Source organism: Salmo trutta, chromosome 12 (genome assembly GCF_901001165.1).
Source record: "Salmo trutta chromosome 12, fSalTru1.1, whole genome shotgun sequence".
In the NCBI taxonomy this organism is placed as follows: Eukaryota; Metazoa; Chordata; class Actinopteri; order Salmoniformes; family Salmonidae; genus Salmo; species Salmo trutta.
Genome location: NC_042968.1, coordinates 41,820,687 through 41,839,141, shown reverse-complemented (window position 1 = coordinate 41,839,141; position 18,455 = coordinate 41,820,687). Strand labels below are relative to the sequence as shown.

Genomic DNA, 18,455 nt, shown 5'->3' with positions numbered 1-18,455 from the left:
CTCTAATAAACTAATCAACCAATCGCTGAACAGACTAATAAACTATCAACCAATCGCTGAACAGACTAATAAACTATCAACCAATCATTGAACTGACCTCTAATAAACTATCAACCAATCAGCTTTTATAAAGCCCTCTTTACATAAGCAGTTGTCCCAAAGTGCCACAGCGAAACCCAGCCGAACACCAAGTCATCTAAGACGTTCTATTTTCAGCGGCGTGTGGATAGATACAGCGCTACTCTGATTCAGCCATGTGAGATCATGGGAATAGCTAACGGAAACACTAACTTAGTTACACTTCATTCCAGATGAGAGAACGTCAGACGGCTACGTCACCCACACGTCAGGCTTATTCACACACGCGCGCACACACACACACACACACACACACACACACACCCACCCACCTCCTAATAATGCTTCTCAACCTGAGGCAACTACCCAGCAGCACCAGTTATACTGTCTGCAGAGCTGAGGAAAGACATTGATCTGTTTATCTGTGATGTGCCTGTGTTTACTCTGTATGACCAGTAACAGTACAAACAGAGACCTGAGCAATCCATCACAGATAACACACACCTAAGGGAGAAGACCTGAGCAGTCCATCACAGATAACACACACCTAAGGGAGAAGACCTGAGCAGTCCATCACAGATAACACACACCTAAGGGAGAAGACCTGAGCAGTCCATCACAGATAACACACACCTAAGGGAGAAGACCTGAGCAGTCCATCACAGATAACACACACCTAAGGGAGAAGACCTGAGCAGTCCATCACAGATAACACACCTAAGGGAGAAGACCTGAGCAGTCCATCACAGATAACACACACCTAAGGGAGAAGACCTGAGCAGTCCATCACAGATAACACACCCCTAGGGAACAAGACCTGAGCAGTCCATCACAGATAACACACACCTAAGGGAGAAGACCTGAGCAGTCCATCACAAATAACACACACCTAAGGGAGAAGACCTGAGCAGTCCATCACAGATAACACACCCCTAGGGAACAAGACCTGAGCACTCCATCACAGATAACACACACCTAGGGAAGAAGACCTGAGCAGTCCATCACAGATAACACACACCTAGGGAAGAAGACCTAAGCAGTCCATCACAGATAACACACCCCTAGGGAACAAGACCTGAGCAGTCCATCACAGATAACACACACCTAGGGAAGAAGACCTGATCCCAGGTGAGGGATTAATCAGTCATGAGGACAATATGATCAGACCACAGTGGAGACAATATGATCAGACCACACCACCCTGGAGACAATATGATCAGACCACACCACACTGGAGACAATATGATCAGACCACACCACACTGGAGACAATATGATCAGACCACACCACACTGGAGACAATATGATCAGACCACACCACACTGGAGACAATATGATCAGACCACACTGGGGACAATATGATCAGACCACACCACACCGGAGACAATATGATCAGACCACACTGGGGACAATATGATCAGACCACACCACACTGGAGACAATATGATCAGACCACACCACACTGGGGACAATATGATCAGACCACACCACACTGGGGACAATATGATCCGACCACACCACTCTGGGGACAATATGATCAGACCACACCACACTGGGGACAATATGATCAGACCACACCACACTAGGGACAATATGATCAGACCACACCACACTGGAGACAATATGATCAGACCACACCACACTGGAGACAATATGATCAGACCACACCACCCTGGAGACAATATGATCAGACCACACCACCCTGGAGACAATATGATCACACCACACCACACCACACTGGAGACAATATGATCAGACCACACCACACCACACTGGAGACAATATGATCAGACCACACCACACTGGAGACAATATGATCAGACCACACCACACTAGGGACAATATGATCAGACCACACCACACTGGAGACAATATGATCAGACCACACCGGAGACAATATGATCAGACCACACCACACTGGAGACAATATGATCAGACCACACCACACTGGAGACAATATGATCAGACCACACTGGGGACAATATGATCAGACCACACCACACTGGAGACAATATGATCAGACCACACCACCCTGGAGACAATATGATCAGACCACACCACCCTGGAGACAATATGATCAGACCACACCACACTGGGGACAATATGATCAGACCACACCACACTGGGGACAATATGATCAGACCACACCACACTGGAGACAATATGATCAGACCACACCACACTGGAGACAATATGATCAGACCACACCACACTGGGGACAATATGATCAGACCACACCACACTGGAGACAATATGATCAGACCACACCACACTGGGGACAATATGATCAGACCACACTGGGGACAATATGATCAGACCACACCACACTGGGGACAATATGATCAGACCACACCACACTGGGGACAATATGATCAGACCACACCACACAATCTCTTCCTGATAAAGACAGAGGTTCATTACCAGTATCTCTTCCTGATAAAGACAGAGAGGCTCATTACCAGTATCTCTTCCTGATAAAGACAGAGAGGCTCATTACCAGTATCTCTTCCCAGGAGCCTTTATAGAAGATGGGACTGTTGACGTTCCAGTAGGCGCACAGACATTCTAAACGGCCCAGCTGGAAACAGAGAGAGGACAGGAAGTCAACAGAGAGAGGACAGGAAGTCAACTGGGCACATCAACAATGTCATCCCAACGTTACAATCGACAACATAGAGCACAGCTTTGCCCTGAAATCTGTTAGGCCTTCCATGAAATAGCTGTACGAGCTACAGACTATTGTTACTACAGTGGCAGTGTTACCTTGGAGCAGAATGACAAAAGATCATAACAACATGTATTAATTTACTGCTCCACAAACCGGTTGTTACCTTGTAGATGATTCTGGCTGCCTCGTTCAGAATACACGCCTTCCAGTTCTCATCGGTCGTCTACAAACAAAATCACAAGAGAAATGAATGAGCAGAATGACTGGTATCAGAAAGACTCATCACATCTTGTCAACCAGTGTGTGTGTCTGTGTGTCTGTGTGTGTGTACCTGTAGACTCAGCTCAGCCAGGGTGACTCCCATAGAGAGGGGCTGCTGGGGGTCTAATATCTGGAACACACAAACCACAGAGACAATCACACAACCTCCCATAATGCACTGAGAGACAGAGAAATACTAGGAAAGGATGTGAGGAAATGAGACAAGGAGAGGAGATGAGGAAAGCAGACAAGAAGAGTAAGTGAGGAAAGGAGACAAGGAGAGAGGAGGTGAGGAAAGGAGACATTGATAGGTGAGGAAAGGAGACTAGGAGATGAGGTGAAGAAATGAGAGGGGGGAAAAGAGACAAAGAGAGGAGTTGAGGAGACAAGGAGAGACAGTGACGAGAGGAGATGAGGAAAGGAGACAAAAATATGAGGTGAGAAGGGGGAAAAAAAAGAGGTGAGGAAAGGAGATGAGGAGAGGCAGTGAGGAGAGAAGACAAGGAAAGGAGGTGAGGAAAGGATATAGGAGAGGTGAGGAAAGGAGACAAAGAGAGAGGGGGCTGTGAGAGGAGGAGTATTGTGTCCCAGGTCTAGAAACTGACATCGTCCTCATATCTGATATGGATGCTGGTGATCTTGACTTGCAGGTTCTTGATGACTTGCGTGGCCAGCTTCTCAGCAAACGTGTCCTTCTTCTCATCTTTCTGAGGCTTTTCTGAAATGACCAGAACAAGATAGTCAGGCAGCTGATAACGTGTTCCGGCTGAAATACACACAAGTCATTGGAGGATTTAAGATGATGTATTTTGGTCAATAATACTGTCACAACACACATTCACAATCACAATCACTTGGATGCGCACAATCACCCAAAACACGTACCTACCTTGTTTGTTTTCATGGCGTTTTAAAGATTTTAGACTCTTAAAGCCTTTTTTGTGTTTTTTAATCTTATATCCTTTATGATTAACGCAGCATTAACAGAGGAACAGCTGTTAGTGGACAGTCACTGCAACAGTGACATGACAGCAAGACATCAGAACAGGAAGAACACAAAGATAACAACAGAGCCTGGCTGGTCCACTACACTACAGAACCTAACACCTGGCTGGTCCACTACACTACAGAACAGAACCTAACACCTGGCTGGTCCACTACACTACAGAACAGAACCTAACACCTGGCTGGTCCACTACACTACAGAACAGAACCTAACACCTGGCTGGTCCACTACACTACAGAACAGAACCTAACACCTGGCTGGTCCACTACACTACAGAACCTAACACCTGGCTGGTCCACTACACTACAGAACAGAATCTAACACCTGGCTGGTCCACTACACTACAGAACCTAACACCTGGCTGGTCCACTACAGTACAGAACCTAATACCTGGCTGGTCCACTACACTACAGAACCTAACACCTGGCTGGTCCACTACACTACAGAACCTAACACCTGGCTGGTCCACTACAGTACAGAACCTAATACCTGGCTGGTCCACTACACTACAGAACCTAACACCTGGCTGGTCCACTACACTACAGAACCTAATACCTGGCTGGTCCACTACACTACAGAACCTAACACCTGGCTGGTCCACTACAGTACAGAACCTAATACCTGGCTGGTCCACTACACTACAGAACCTAATACATGGCTGGTCCACTACACTACAGAACCTAACACCTGGCTGGTCCACTACAGTACAGAACCTAATACCTGGCTGGTCCACTACACTACAGAACCTAACACCTGGCTGGTCCAGAACAGAACCTAACACCTGGCTGGTCCACTACAGAACAGAACCTAACACCTGGCTGGTCCACTACACTACAGAACCTAACACCTGGCTGGTCCACTACACTACAGAACCTAATACCTGGCTGGTCTACTACACTACAGAACCTAACACCTGGCTGGTCCACTACACTACAGAACCTAACACCTGGCTGGTCCACTACAGTACAGAACCTAACACCTGGCTGGTCCACTACAGTACAGAACCTAATACCTGGCTGGTCCACTACAGTACAGAACCTAACACCTGGCTGGTCCACTACAGAACAGAACCTAACGCCTGGCTGGTCCACTACAGAACAGAACCTAATGCCTGGCTGGTCCACTACACTACAGAACCTAACACCTGGCTGGTCCACTACACTACAGAACCTAATACCTGGCTGGTCCAGTACAGAACCTAACACCTGGCTGGTCCACTACACTACAGAACCTAATACCTGGCTGGTCCACTACACTACAGAACCTAATACCTGGCTGGTCCACTACACTACAGAACCTAACACCTGGCTGGTCCACTACAGTACAGAACCTAATACCTGGCAGGTCCACTACAGAACAGAACCTAATGCCTGACTGGTCCACTACACTACAGAACCTAACACCTGGCTGGTCAACTACACTACAGAACCTAACACCTGGCTGGTCCACTACAGAACCTAATACCTGTCTGGTCCACTACACTACAGAACCTAATACCTGGCTGGTCCACTACAGAACAGAACCTAATACCTGGCTGGTCCACTACAGTACAGAACCTAATACCTGGCTGGTCCACTACAGAACAGAACCTAATGCCTGATTGGTCCACTACACTACAGAACCTAATACGTGGCTGGTCCACTACACTACAGAACCTAATACCTGGCTGGTCCACTACAGTACAGAACCTAACACCTGGCTGGTCCACTACAGAACAGAACCTAATACCTGTCTGGTCCACTACAGAACAGAACCTAACACCTGGCTGGTCCACTACAGTACAGAACCTAACACCTGGCTGGTCCACTACACTACAGAACCTAACACCTGGCTGGTCCACTACACTACAGAACCTAACACCTGGCTGGTACACTACAGTACAGAACCTAACACCTGGCTGGTCCACTACACTACAGAACCTAACACCTGGCTGGTCCACTACACTACAGAACCTAACACCTGGCTGGTCCACTACAGAACCTAACACCTGGCTGGTCCACTACAGTACAGAACCTAACACCTGGCAGGTCCACTACAGTACAGAACCTAATACCTGGCTGGTCCACTACAGTACAGAACCTAACACCTGGCTGGTCCACTACAGAACAGAACCTAACGCCTGGCTGGTCCACTACAGAACGGAACCTAATGCCTGGCTGGTCCACTACACTACAGAACCTAATACCTGGCTGGTCCACTACACTACAGAACCTAATACCTGGCTGGTCCACTACAGTACAGAACCTAATGCCTGACTGGTCCACTACACAACCTAATACCTGGCTGGTCCACTACAGTACAGAACCTAATACCTGGCTGGTCCACTACAGTACAGAACCTAACACCTGGCTGGTCCACTACACTACAGAACCTAACACCTGGCTGGTCCACTACAGAACAGAACCTAATACCTGGCTGGTCCACTTCAGAACAGAAACTAATGCCTGACTGGTCCACTACAGAACAGAACCTAATACCTGGCTAGTACACTACAGAACCTAATACCTGGCTGGTCCACTACACTAAAGAACCTAACACCTGGCTGGTCCACTACACTACAGAACCTAACACCTGGCTGGTCCACTACACTACAGAACCTAACACCTGGCTGGTCCACTACACTACGGAACCTAACACCTTGCTGGTCGACTACACTGCAGAACCTAATACCTGTCTGGTCCACTACACTACAGAACCTAATACCTGGCTGGTCCACTACAGAACAGAACCTAATACCTGGCTGGTCCACTACAGTACAGAACCTAATACCTGGCTGGTCCACTACAGAACAGAACCTAATGCCTGATTGGTCCACTACACTACAGAACCTAATACGTGGCTGGTCCACTACACTACAGAACCTAATACCTGGCTGGTCCACTACACTACAGAACCTAATACCTGGCTGGTCCACTACAGAACAGAACCTAACACCTGGCTGGTCCACTACAGAACAGAACCTAACTCCTGGCTGGTCCACTACACTACAGAACCTAATACCTGGCTGGTCCACTACACTACAGAACCTAACACCTGGCTGGTCCACTACAGTACAGAACCTAATACCTGGCTGGTCCACTACAGAACAGAACAGAACCTAATACCTGGCTGGTCCACTACAGAAAATAACCTAATACCTGGCTGGTCCACTACAGTACAGAACCTAACACCTGGCTGGTCCACTACAGAACAGAACCTAATACCTGGCTGGTCCACTACACTACAGAACCTAACACCTGGCTGGTCCACTACACTACAGAACCTAATACCTGCCTGGTCCACTACACTACAGAACCTAATACCTGGCTGGTCCACTACACTACAGAACCTAATACCTGGCTGGTCCACTACAGAACAGAACCTAATACCTGGCTGGTCCACTACAGAACAGAACCTAATGCCTGACTGGTCGACTACACTACAGAACCTAATACCTGGCTGGTCCACTACAGAACAGAACCTAATACCTGGCTGGTCCACTACACTACAGAACCTAATACCTGGCTGGTCCACTACATAACCTAATACCTGGCTGGTCCACTACAGAACAGAACCTAATACCTGGCTGGTCCACTACACTACAGAACCTAATACCTGGCTGGTCCACTACATAACCTAATACCTGGCTGGTCCACTACAGAACAGAACCTAATACCTGGCTGGTCCACTACACTACAGAACCTAATACCTGGCTGGTCCACTACATAACCTAATACCTGGCTGGTCCACTACAGAACAGAACCTAATACCTGGCTGGTCCACTACACTACAGAACCTAATACCTGGCTGGTCCACTACAGTACAGAACCTAATACCTGGCTGGTCCACTACAGAACAGAACCTAATACCTGGCTGGTCCAATACAGAACAGAACAGAACCTAATACCTGGCTGGTTCACTACACTACAGAACCTAATACCTGACTGGTCCACTACAGAACAGAACCTAATACCGGGCTGGTCCACTACACTACAGAACCTAATGCCTGGCTGGTCCACTACACTACAGAACCTAATACCTGGCTGGTCCATTACACTACAGAACCTAATACCTGGCTGGTCCACTACACTACAGAACAGAACCTAATACCTGGCTGGTCCACTAAAGAACAGAACCTAATACCTGGCTGGATCACTACAGAACAGAACCTAATACCTGGCTGGTTCACTACACTACAGAACCTAACACCTGGCTGGTCCACTACAGTACAGAACCTAACACCTGGCTTGTCCACTACAGTACAGAACCTAATACCTGGCTGGTCCACTACACTACAGAACCTAACACCTGGCTGGTACACTACACTACAGAACCTAATACCTGGCTGGTCCACTACAGAACAGAACCTAATGCCTGACTGGTCCACTACAGAACAGAACCTAACACCTGGCTGGTCCACTACACTACAGAACCTAATGCCTGGCTGGTCCACTACACTACAGAACCTAACACCTGGCTGGTCCACTACACAACAGAACCTAATGCCTGACTGGTCCACTACAGAACAGAACCTAACGCCTGGCTGGTCCACTACAGTACAGAACTTAACACCTGGCTGGTCCACTACACTACAGAACCTAACACCTGGCTGGTCCACTACACTGCAGAACCTAACACCTGGCTGGTCCACTACACTGCAGAACCTAATACCTGTCTGGTCCACTACACTACAGAACCTAATACCTGGCTGGTCCACTACACTACAGAACCTAACACCTGGCTGGACCACTACACTACAGGACCTAATACCTGGCTGGTCCACTACACTACAGAACCTAACACCTGGCTGGTCCACTACAGAACAGAACCTAACACCTGGCTGGTCCACTACACTACAGAACCTAACACCTGGCTGGTCCACTACAGTACAGAACCCAACACCTGGCTGGTCCACTACAGTACAGAACCTAACACCTGGCTAGTCCACTACACTACAGAAGCTAATACCTGGCTGGTCCACTACAGTACAGAACCTAATACCTGGCTGGTCCACTACAGTACAGAACCTAACACCTGGCTGGTCCACTACAGAACAGAACCTAATACCTGGCTGGTCCACTTCAGAACAGAAACTAATGCCTGACTGGTCCACTACAGAACAGAACCTAATACCTGGCTAGTACACTACAGAACCTAATACCTGGCTGGTCCACTACACTAAAGAACCTAACACCTGGCTGGTCCACTACACTACAGAACCTAACACCTGGCTGGTCCACTACACTACAGAACCTAACACCTGGCTGGTCCACTACACTACAGAACCTAACACCTTGCTGGTCGACTACACTGCAGAACCTAATACCTGTCTGGTCCACTACACTACAGAACCTAATACCTGGCTGGTCCACTACAGAACAGAACCTAATACCTGGCTGGTCCACTACAGTACAGAACCTAATACCTGGCTGGTCCACTACAGAACAGAACCTAATGCCTGATTGGTCCACTACACTACAGAACCTAATACGTGGCTGGTCCACTACACTACAGAACCTAATACCTGGCTGGTCCACTACACTACAGAACCTAATACCTGGCTGGTCCACTACAGAACAGAACCTAACACCTGGCTGGTCCACTACAGAACAGAACCTAACTCCTGGCTGGTCCACTACACTACAGAACCTAATACCTGGCTGGTCCACTACACTACAGAACCTAACACCTGGCTGGTCCACTACAGTACAGAACCTAATACCTGGCTGGTCCACTACAGTACAGAACCTAATACCTGGCTGGTCCACTACAGAACAGAACCTAACACCTGCCTGGTCCACTACAGAACAGAACCTAATGCCTGGCTGGTCCACTACACTACAGAACCTAACACCTGGCTGGTCCACTACACTACAGAACCTAACACCTGGCTGGTCCACTACACTACAGAACCTAACACCTGGCTGGTCCACTACAGTACAGAACCTAACACCTGGCTGGTCCACTACACTACAGAACCAAATACCTGGCTGGTCCATTACAGTACAGAACCTAACACCTGGCTAGTCCACTACACTACAGAACCTAACACCTGGCTGGTCCACTACAGTACAGAACCTAATACCTGGCTGGTCCACTACAGAACAGAACCTAATACCTGGCTGGTCCACTACACTAAAGAACCTAACACCTGGCTGGTCCACTACAGAACAGAACCTAATACCTGGCTGGTCCACTACAGAACAGAACCTAATGCCTGACTGGTCCACTACAGAACAGAACCTAATACCTGGCTAGTCCACTACAGAACAGAACCTAATACCTGGCTGGTCCACTACAGAACAGAACCTAATGCCTGACTGGTCCACTACAGAACAGAACCTAATGCCTGGCTGGTCCACTACACTACAGAACCTAACACCTGGCTGGTCCACTACACTACAGAACCTAATGCCTGACTGGTCCACTACAGAACAGAACCTAACACCTGGCTGGTCCACCACACTACAGAACCTAATACCTGGCTGGTCCACTACAGAACAGAACAGAACCTAATACCTGGCTGGTCCACTACAGAAAATAACCTAATACCTGGCTGGTCCACTACAGTACAGAACCTAACACCTGGCTGGTCCACTACAGAACAGAACCTAATACCTGGCTGGTCCACTACACTACAGAACCTAACACCTGGCTGGTCCACTACACTACAGAACCTAATACCTGCCTGGTCCACTACACTACAGAACCTAATACCTGGCTGGTCCACTACACTACAGAACCTAATACCTGGCTGGTCCACTACAGAACAGAACCTAATACCTGGCTGGTCCACTACAGAACAGAACCTAATGCCTGACTGGTCGACTACACTACAGAACCTAATACCTGGCTGGTCCACTACAGAACAGAACCTAATACCTGGCTGGTCCACTACACTACAGAACCTAATACCTGGCTGGTCCACTACATAACCTAATACCTGGCTGGTCCACTACAGAACAGAACCTAATACCTGGCTGGTCCACTACACTACAGAACCTAATACCTGGCTGGTCCACTACATAACCTAATACCTGGCTGGTCCACTACAGAACAGAACCTAATACCTGGCTGGTCCACTACACTACAGAACCTAATACCTGGCTGGTCCACTACATAACCTAATACCTGGCTGGTCCACTACAGAACAGAACCTAATACCTGGCTGGTCCACTACACTACAGAACCTAATACCTGGCTGGTCCACTACACTACAGAACCTAATACCTGGCTGGTCCACTACAGAACAGAACCTAATACCTGGCTGGTCCAATACAGAACAGAACAGAACCTAATACCTGGCTGGTTCACTACACTACAGAACCTAATACCTGACTGGTCCACTACAGAACAGAACCTAATACCGGGCTGGTCCACTACACTACAGAACCTAATGCCTGGCTGGTCCACTACACTACAGAACCTAATACCTGGCTGGTCCATTACACTACAGAACCTAATACCTGGCTGGTCCACTACACTACAGAACAGAACCTAATACCTGGCTGGTCCACTAAAGAACAGAACCTAATACCTGGCTGGATCACTACAGAACAGAACCTAATACCTGGCTGGTTCACTACACTACAGAACCTAACACCTGGCTGGTCCACTACAGTACAGAACCTAACACCTGGCTGGTCCACTACAGTACAGAACCTAATACCTGGCTGGTCCACTACACTACAGAACCTAACACCTGGCTGGTACACTACACTACAGAACCTAATACCTGGCTGGTCCACTACAGAACAGAACCTAATGCCTGACTGGTCCACTACAGAACAGAACCTAACACCTGGCTGGTCCACTACACTACAGAACCTAATGCCTGGCTGGTCCACTACACTACAGAACCTAACACCTGGCTGGTCCACTACACAACAGAACCTAATGCCTGACTGGTCCACTACAGAACAGAACCTAACGCCTGGCTGGTCCACTACAGTACAGAACTTAACACCTGGCTGGTCCACTACACTACAGAACCTAACACCTGGCTGGTCCACTACACTACAGAACCTAACACCTGGCTGGTCCACTACACTGCAGAACCTAACACCTGGCTGGTCCACTACACTGCAGAACCTAATACCTGTCTGGTCCACTACACTACAGAACCTAATACCTGGCTGGTCCACTACACTACAGAACCTAACACCTGGCTGGTCCACTACACTACAGGACCTAATACCTGGCTGGTCCACTACACTACAGGACCTAACACCTGGCTGGTCCACTACAGAACAGAACCTAACACCTGGCTGGTCCACTACAGAACAGAACCTAACACCTGGCTGGTCCACTACAGAACAGAACCTAATGCCTGACTGGTCCACTACAGAACAGAACCTAACACCTGGCTGGTCCACTACACTACAGAACCTAATGCCTGGCTGGTCCACTACACTACAGAACCTAACACCTGGCTGGTCCACTACACTACAGAACCTAATGCCTGACTGGTCCACTACAGAACAGAACCTAACACCTGGCTGGTCCACTACACTACAGAACCTAATGCCTGGCTGGTCAACTACCCTACAGAACCTAACTCCTGGCTGGTCCACTACACTACAGAACCTAACACCTGGCTGGTCCACTACACTACAGAACCTAACACCTGGCTGGTCCACTACAGTACAGAACCTAATACCTGGCTGGTCCACTACAGAACAGAACCTAACACCTGGCTGGTCCACTACAGTACAGAACCCAACACCTGGCTGGTCCACTACACTACAGAACCTAACACCTGGCTGGTCCACTACAGTACAGAACCTAACACCTGGCTGGTCCACTACACTACAGAACCTAATACCTGGCTGGTCCACTACAGTACAGAACCTAATACCTGGCTGGTCCACTACACTACAGAACCTAACACCTGGCTGGTCCACTACACTACAGAACCTAACACCTGGCTGGTCCACTACAGAACAGAACCTAATACCTGGCTGGTCCACTACAGAACAGAACCTAATGCCTGACTGGTCCAATACAGAACAGAACCTAATACCTGGCTAGTACACTACAGAACCTAATACCTGGCTTGTCCACTACACTACAGAACCTAACACCTGGCTGGTCCACTACACTACAGAACCTAACACCTGGCTGGTCCACTACACTACAGAACCTAACACCTGGCTGGTCCACTACACTGCAGAACCTAATACCTGTCTGGTCCACTACACTACAGAACCTAATACCTGGCTGGTCCACTACACTACAGAACCTAATACCTGGCTGGTCCACTACACTACAGAACCTAATACCTGGCTGGTCCACTACAGAACAGAACCTAATACCTGGCTGGTCCACTACAGAACAGAACCTAATGCCTGACTGGTCGACTACACTACAGAACCTAATACCTGGCTGGTCCACTACAGAAGAGAACCTAATACCTGGCTGGTCCACTACACTACAGAACCTAATACCTGGCTGGTCCACTACATAACCTAATACCTGGCTGGTCCACTACAGAACAGAACCTAATACCTGGCTGGTCCACTACACTACAGAACCTAATACCTGGCTGGTCCACTACATAACCTAATACCTGGCTGGTCCACTACAGAACAGAACCTAATACCTGGCTGGTCCACTACACTACAGAACCTAATACCTGGCTGGTCCACTACATAACCTAATACCTGGCTGGTCCACTACAGAACAGAACCTAATACCTGGCTGGTCCACTACACTACAGAACCTAATACCTGGCTGGTCCACTACAGTACAGAACCTAATACCTGGCTGGTCCACTACAGAACAGAACCTAATACCTGGCTGGTCCAATACAGAACAGAACAGAACCTAATACCTGGCTGGTTCACTACACTACAGAACCTAATACCTGACTGGTCCACTACAGAACAGAACCTAATACCGGGCTGGTCCACTACACTACAGAACCTAATGCCTGGCTGGTCCACTACACTACAGAACCTAATACCTGGCTGGTCCATTACACTACAAAACCTAATACCTGGCTGGTCCACTACACTACAGAACAGAACCTAATACCTGGCTGGTCCACTAAAGAACAGAACCTAATACCTGGCTGGATCACTACAGAACAGAACCTAATACCTGGCTGGTTCACTACACTACAGAACCTAACACCTGGCTGGTCCACTACAGTACAGAACCTAACACCTGGCTTGTCCACTACAGTACAGAACCTAATACCTGGCTGGTCCACTACACTACAGAACCTAACACCTGGCTGGTACACTACACTACAGAACCTAATACCTGGCTGGTCCACTACAGAACAGAACCTAATGCCTGACTGGTCCACTACAGAACAGAACCTAACACCTGGCTGGTCCACTACACTACAGAACCTAATGCCTGGCTGGTCCACTACACTACAGAACCTAACACCTGGCTGGTCCACTACACAACAGAACCTAATGCCTGACTGGTCCACTACAGAACAGAACCTAACGCCTGGCTGGTCCACTACAGTACAGAACTTAACACCTGGCTGGTCCACTACACTACAGAACCTAACACCTGGCTGGTCCACTACACTGCAGAACCTAACACCTGGCTGGTCCACTACACTGCAGAACCTAATACCTGTCTGGTCCACTACACTACAGAACCTAATACCTGGCTGGTCCACTACACTACAGAACCTAACACCTGGCTGGACCACTACACTACAGGACCTAATACCTGGCTGGTCCACTACACTACAGAACCTAACACCTGGCTGGTCCACTACAGAACAGAACCTAACACCTGGCTGGTCCACTACACTACAGAACCTAACACCTGGCTGGTCCACTACAGTACAGAACCCAACACCTGGCTGGTCCACTACAGTACAGAACCTAACACCTGGCTAGTCCACTACACTACAGAAGCTAATACCTGGCTGGTCCACTACAGTACAGAACCTAATACCTGGCTGGTCCACTACAGTACAGAACCTAACACCTGGCTGGTCCACTACACTACAGAACCTAACACCTGGCTGGTCCACTACAGAACAGAACCTAATACCTGGCTGGTCCACTTCAGAACAGAAACTAATGCCTGACTGGTCCACTACAGAACAGAACCTAATACCTGGCTAGTACACTACAGAACCTAATACCTGGCTGGTCCACTACACTAAAGAACCTAACACCTGGCTGGTCCACTACACTACAGAACCTAACACCTGGCTGGTCCACTACACTACAGAACCTAACACCTGGCTGGTCCACTACACTACAGAACCTAACACCTTGCTGGTCGACTACACTGCAGAACCTAATACCTGTCTGGTCCACTACACTACAGAACCTAATACCTGGCTGGTCCACTACAGAACAGAACCTAATACCTGGCTGGTCCACTACAGTACAGAACCTAATACCTGGCTGGTCCACTACAGAACAGAACCTAATGCCTGATTGGTCCACTACACTACAGAACCTAATACGTGGCTGGTCCACTACACTACAGAACCTAATACCTGGCTGGTCCACTACACTACAGAACCTAATACCTGGCTGGTCCACTACAGAACAGAACCTAACACCTGGCTGGTCCACTACAGAACAGAACCTAACTCCTGGCTGGTCCACTACACTACAGAACCTAATACCTGGCTGGTCCACTACACTACAGAACCTAACACCTGGCTGGTCCACTACAGTACAGAACCTAATACCTGGCTGGTCCACTACAGTACAGAACCTAATACCTGGCTGGTCCACTACAGAACAGAACCTAACACCTGCCTGGTCCACTACAGAACAGAACCTAATGCCTGGCTGGTCCACTACACTACAGAACCTAACACCTGGCTGGTCCACTACACTACAGAACCTAACACCTGGCTGGTCCACTACACTACAGAACCTAACACCTGGCTGGTCCACTACAGTACAGAACCTAACACCTGGCTGGTCCACTACACTACAGAACCAAATACCTGGCTGGTCCATTACAGTACAGAACCTAACACCTGGCTAGTCCACTACACTACAGAACCTAACACCTGGCTGGTCCACTACAGTACAGAACCTAATACCTGGCTGGTCCACTACAGAACAGAACCTAATACCTGGCTGGTCCACTACACTACAGAACCTAACACCTGGCTGGTCCACTACAGAACAGAACCTAATACCTGGCTGGTCCACTACAGAACAGAACCTAATGCCTGACTGGTCCACTACAGAACAGAACCTAATACCTGGCTAGTCCACTACAGAACAGAACCTAATACCTGGCTGGTCCACTACAGAACAGAACCTAATGCCTGACTGGTCCACTACAGAACAGAACCTAATGCCTGGCTGGTCCACTACACTACAGAACCTAACACCTGGCTGGTCCACTACACTACAGAACCTAATGCCTGACTGGTCCACTACAGAACAGAACCTAACACCTGGCTGGTCCACCACACTACAGAACCTAATACCTGGCTGGTCCACTACAGAACAGAACAGAACCTAATACCTGGCTGGTCCACTACAGAAAATAACCTAATACCTGGCTGGTCCACTACAGTACAGAACCTAACACCTGGCTGGTCCACTACAGAACAGAACCTAATACCTGGCTGGTCCACTACACTACAGAACCTAACACCTGGCTGGTCCACTACACTACAGAACCTAATACCTGCCTGGTCCACTACACTACAGAACCTAATACCTGGCTGGTCCACTACACTACAGAACCTAATACCTGGCTGGTCCACTACAGAACAGAACCTAATACCTGGCTGGTCCACTACAGAACAGAACCTAATGCCTGACTGGTCGACTACACTACAGAACCTAATACCTGGCTGGTCCACTACAGAACAGAACCTAATACCTGGCTGGTCCACTACACTACAGAACCTAATACCTGGCTGGTCCACTACATAACCTAATACCTGGCTGGTCCACTACAGAACAGAACCTAATACCTGGCTGGTCCACTACACTACAGAACCTAATACCTGGCTGGTCCACTACATAACCTAATACCTGGCTGGTCCACTACAGAACAGAACCTAATACCTGGCTGGTCCACTACACTACAGAACCTAACACCTGGCTGGTCCACTACATAACCTAATACCTGGCTGGTCCACTACAGAACAGAACCTAATACCTGGCTGGTCCACTACACTACAGAACCTAATACCTGGCTGGTCCACTACAGTACAGAACCTAATACCTGGCTGGTCCACTACAGAACAGAACCTAATACCTGGCTGGTCCAATACAGAACAGAACAGAACCTAATACCTGGCTGGTTCACTACACTACAGAACCTAATACCTGACTGGTCCACTACAGAACAGAACCTAATACCGGGCTGGTCCACTACACTACAGAACCTAATGCCTGGCTGGTCCACTACACTACAGAACCTAATACCTGGCTGGTCCATTACACTACAGAACCTAATACCTGGCTGGTCCACTACACTACAGAACAGAACCTAATACCTGGCTGGTCCACTAAAGAACAGAACCTAATACCTGGCTGGATCACTACAGAACAGAACCTAATACCTGGCTGGTTCACTACACTACAGAACCTAACACCTGGCTGGTCCACTACAGTACAGAACCTAACACCTGGCTTGTCCACTACAGTACAGAACCTAATACCTGGCTGGTCCACTACACTACAGAACCTAACACCTGGCTGGTACACTACACTACAGAACCTAATACCTGTCTGGTCCACTACAGAACAGAACCTAATGCCTGACTGGTCCACTACAGAACAGAACCTAACACCTGGCTGGTCCACTACACTACAGAACCTAATGCCTGGCTGGTCCACTACACTACAGAACCTAACACCTGGCTGGTCCACTACACAACAGAACCTAATGCCTGACTGGTCCACTACAGAACAGAACCTAACGCCTGGCTGGTCCACTACAGTACAGAACCTAACACCTGGCTGGTCCACTACACTACAGAACCTAACACCTGGCTGGTCCACTACACTGCAGAACCTAACACCTGGCTGGTCCACTACACTGCAGAACCTAATACCTGTCTGGTCCACTACACTACAGAACCTAATACCTGGCTGGTCCACTACACTACAGAACCTAACACCTGGCTGGTCCACTACACTACAGGACCTAATACCTGGCTGGTCCACTACACTACAGAACCTAACACCTGGCTGGTCCACTACAGAACAGAACCTAACACCTGGCTGGTCCACTACAGAACAGAACCTAACACCTGGCTGGTCCACTACAGAACAGAACCTAATGCCTGACTGGTCCACTACAGAACAGAACCTAACACCTGGCTGGTCCACTACACTACAGAACCTAATGCCTGGCTGGTCCACTACACTACAGAACCTAACACCTGGCTGGTCCACTACACTACAGAACCTAATGCCTGACTGGTCCACTACAGAACAGAACCTAACACCTGGCTGGTCCACTACACTACAGAACCTAATGCCTGGCTGGTCAA

At 48.6% G+C, this 18,455-nt stretch overlaps 1 protein-coding gene across 2 annotated transcripts in view; it reads right to left on the bottom strand.

Annotated features, from left to right (window-relative positions):
* LOC115203560 (vacuolar protein sorting-associated protein 13C) overlaps positions 1–18,455 on the bottom strand; it is a 248,732-nt gene that overhangs the window by 183,814 nt on the left and 46,463 nt on the right. For both annotated transcript variants that reach the window (XM_029768341.1, XM_029768340.1), the window contains 4 exons: positions 3,612–3,724; positions 3,077–3,136; positions 2,909–2,968; positions 2,575–2,655 (listed from right to left, as the gene is read on the bottom strand). In XM_029768341.1, coding sequence (XP_029624201.1) covers positions 2,575–2,655; positions 2,909–2,968; positions 3,077–3,136; positions 3,612–3,724 — 314 coding nt within the window. The remainder of the gene's footprint in view (positions 1–2,574; positions 2,656–2,908; positions 2,969–3,076; positions 3,137–3,611; positions 3,725–18,455) is intronic.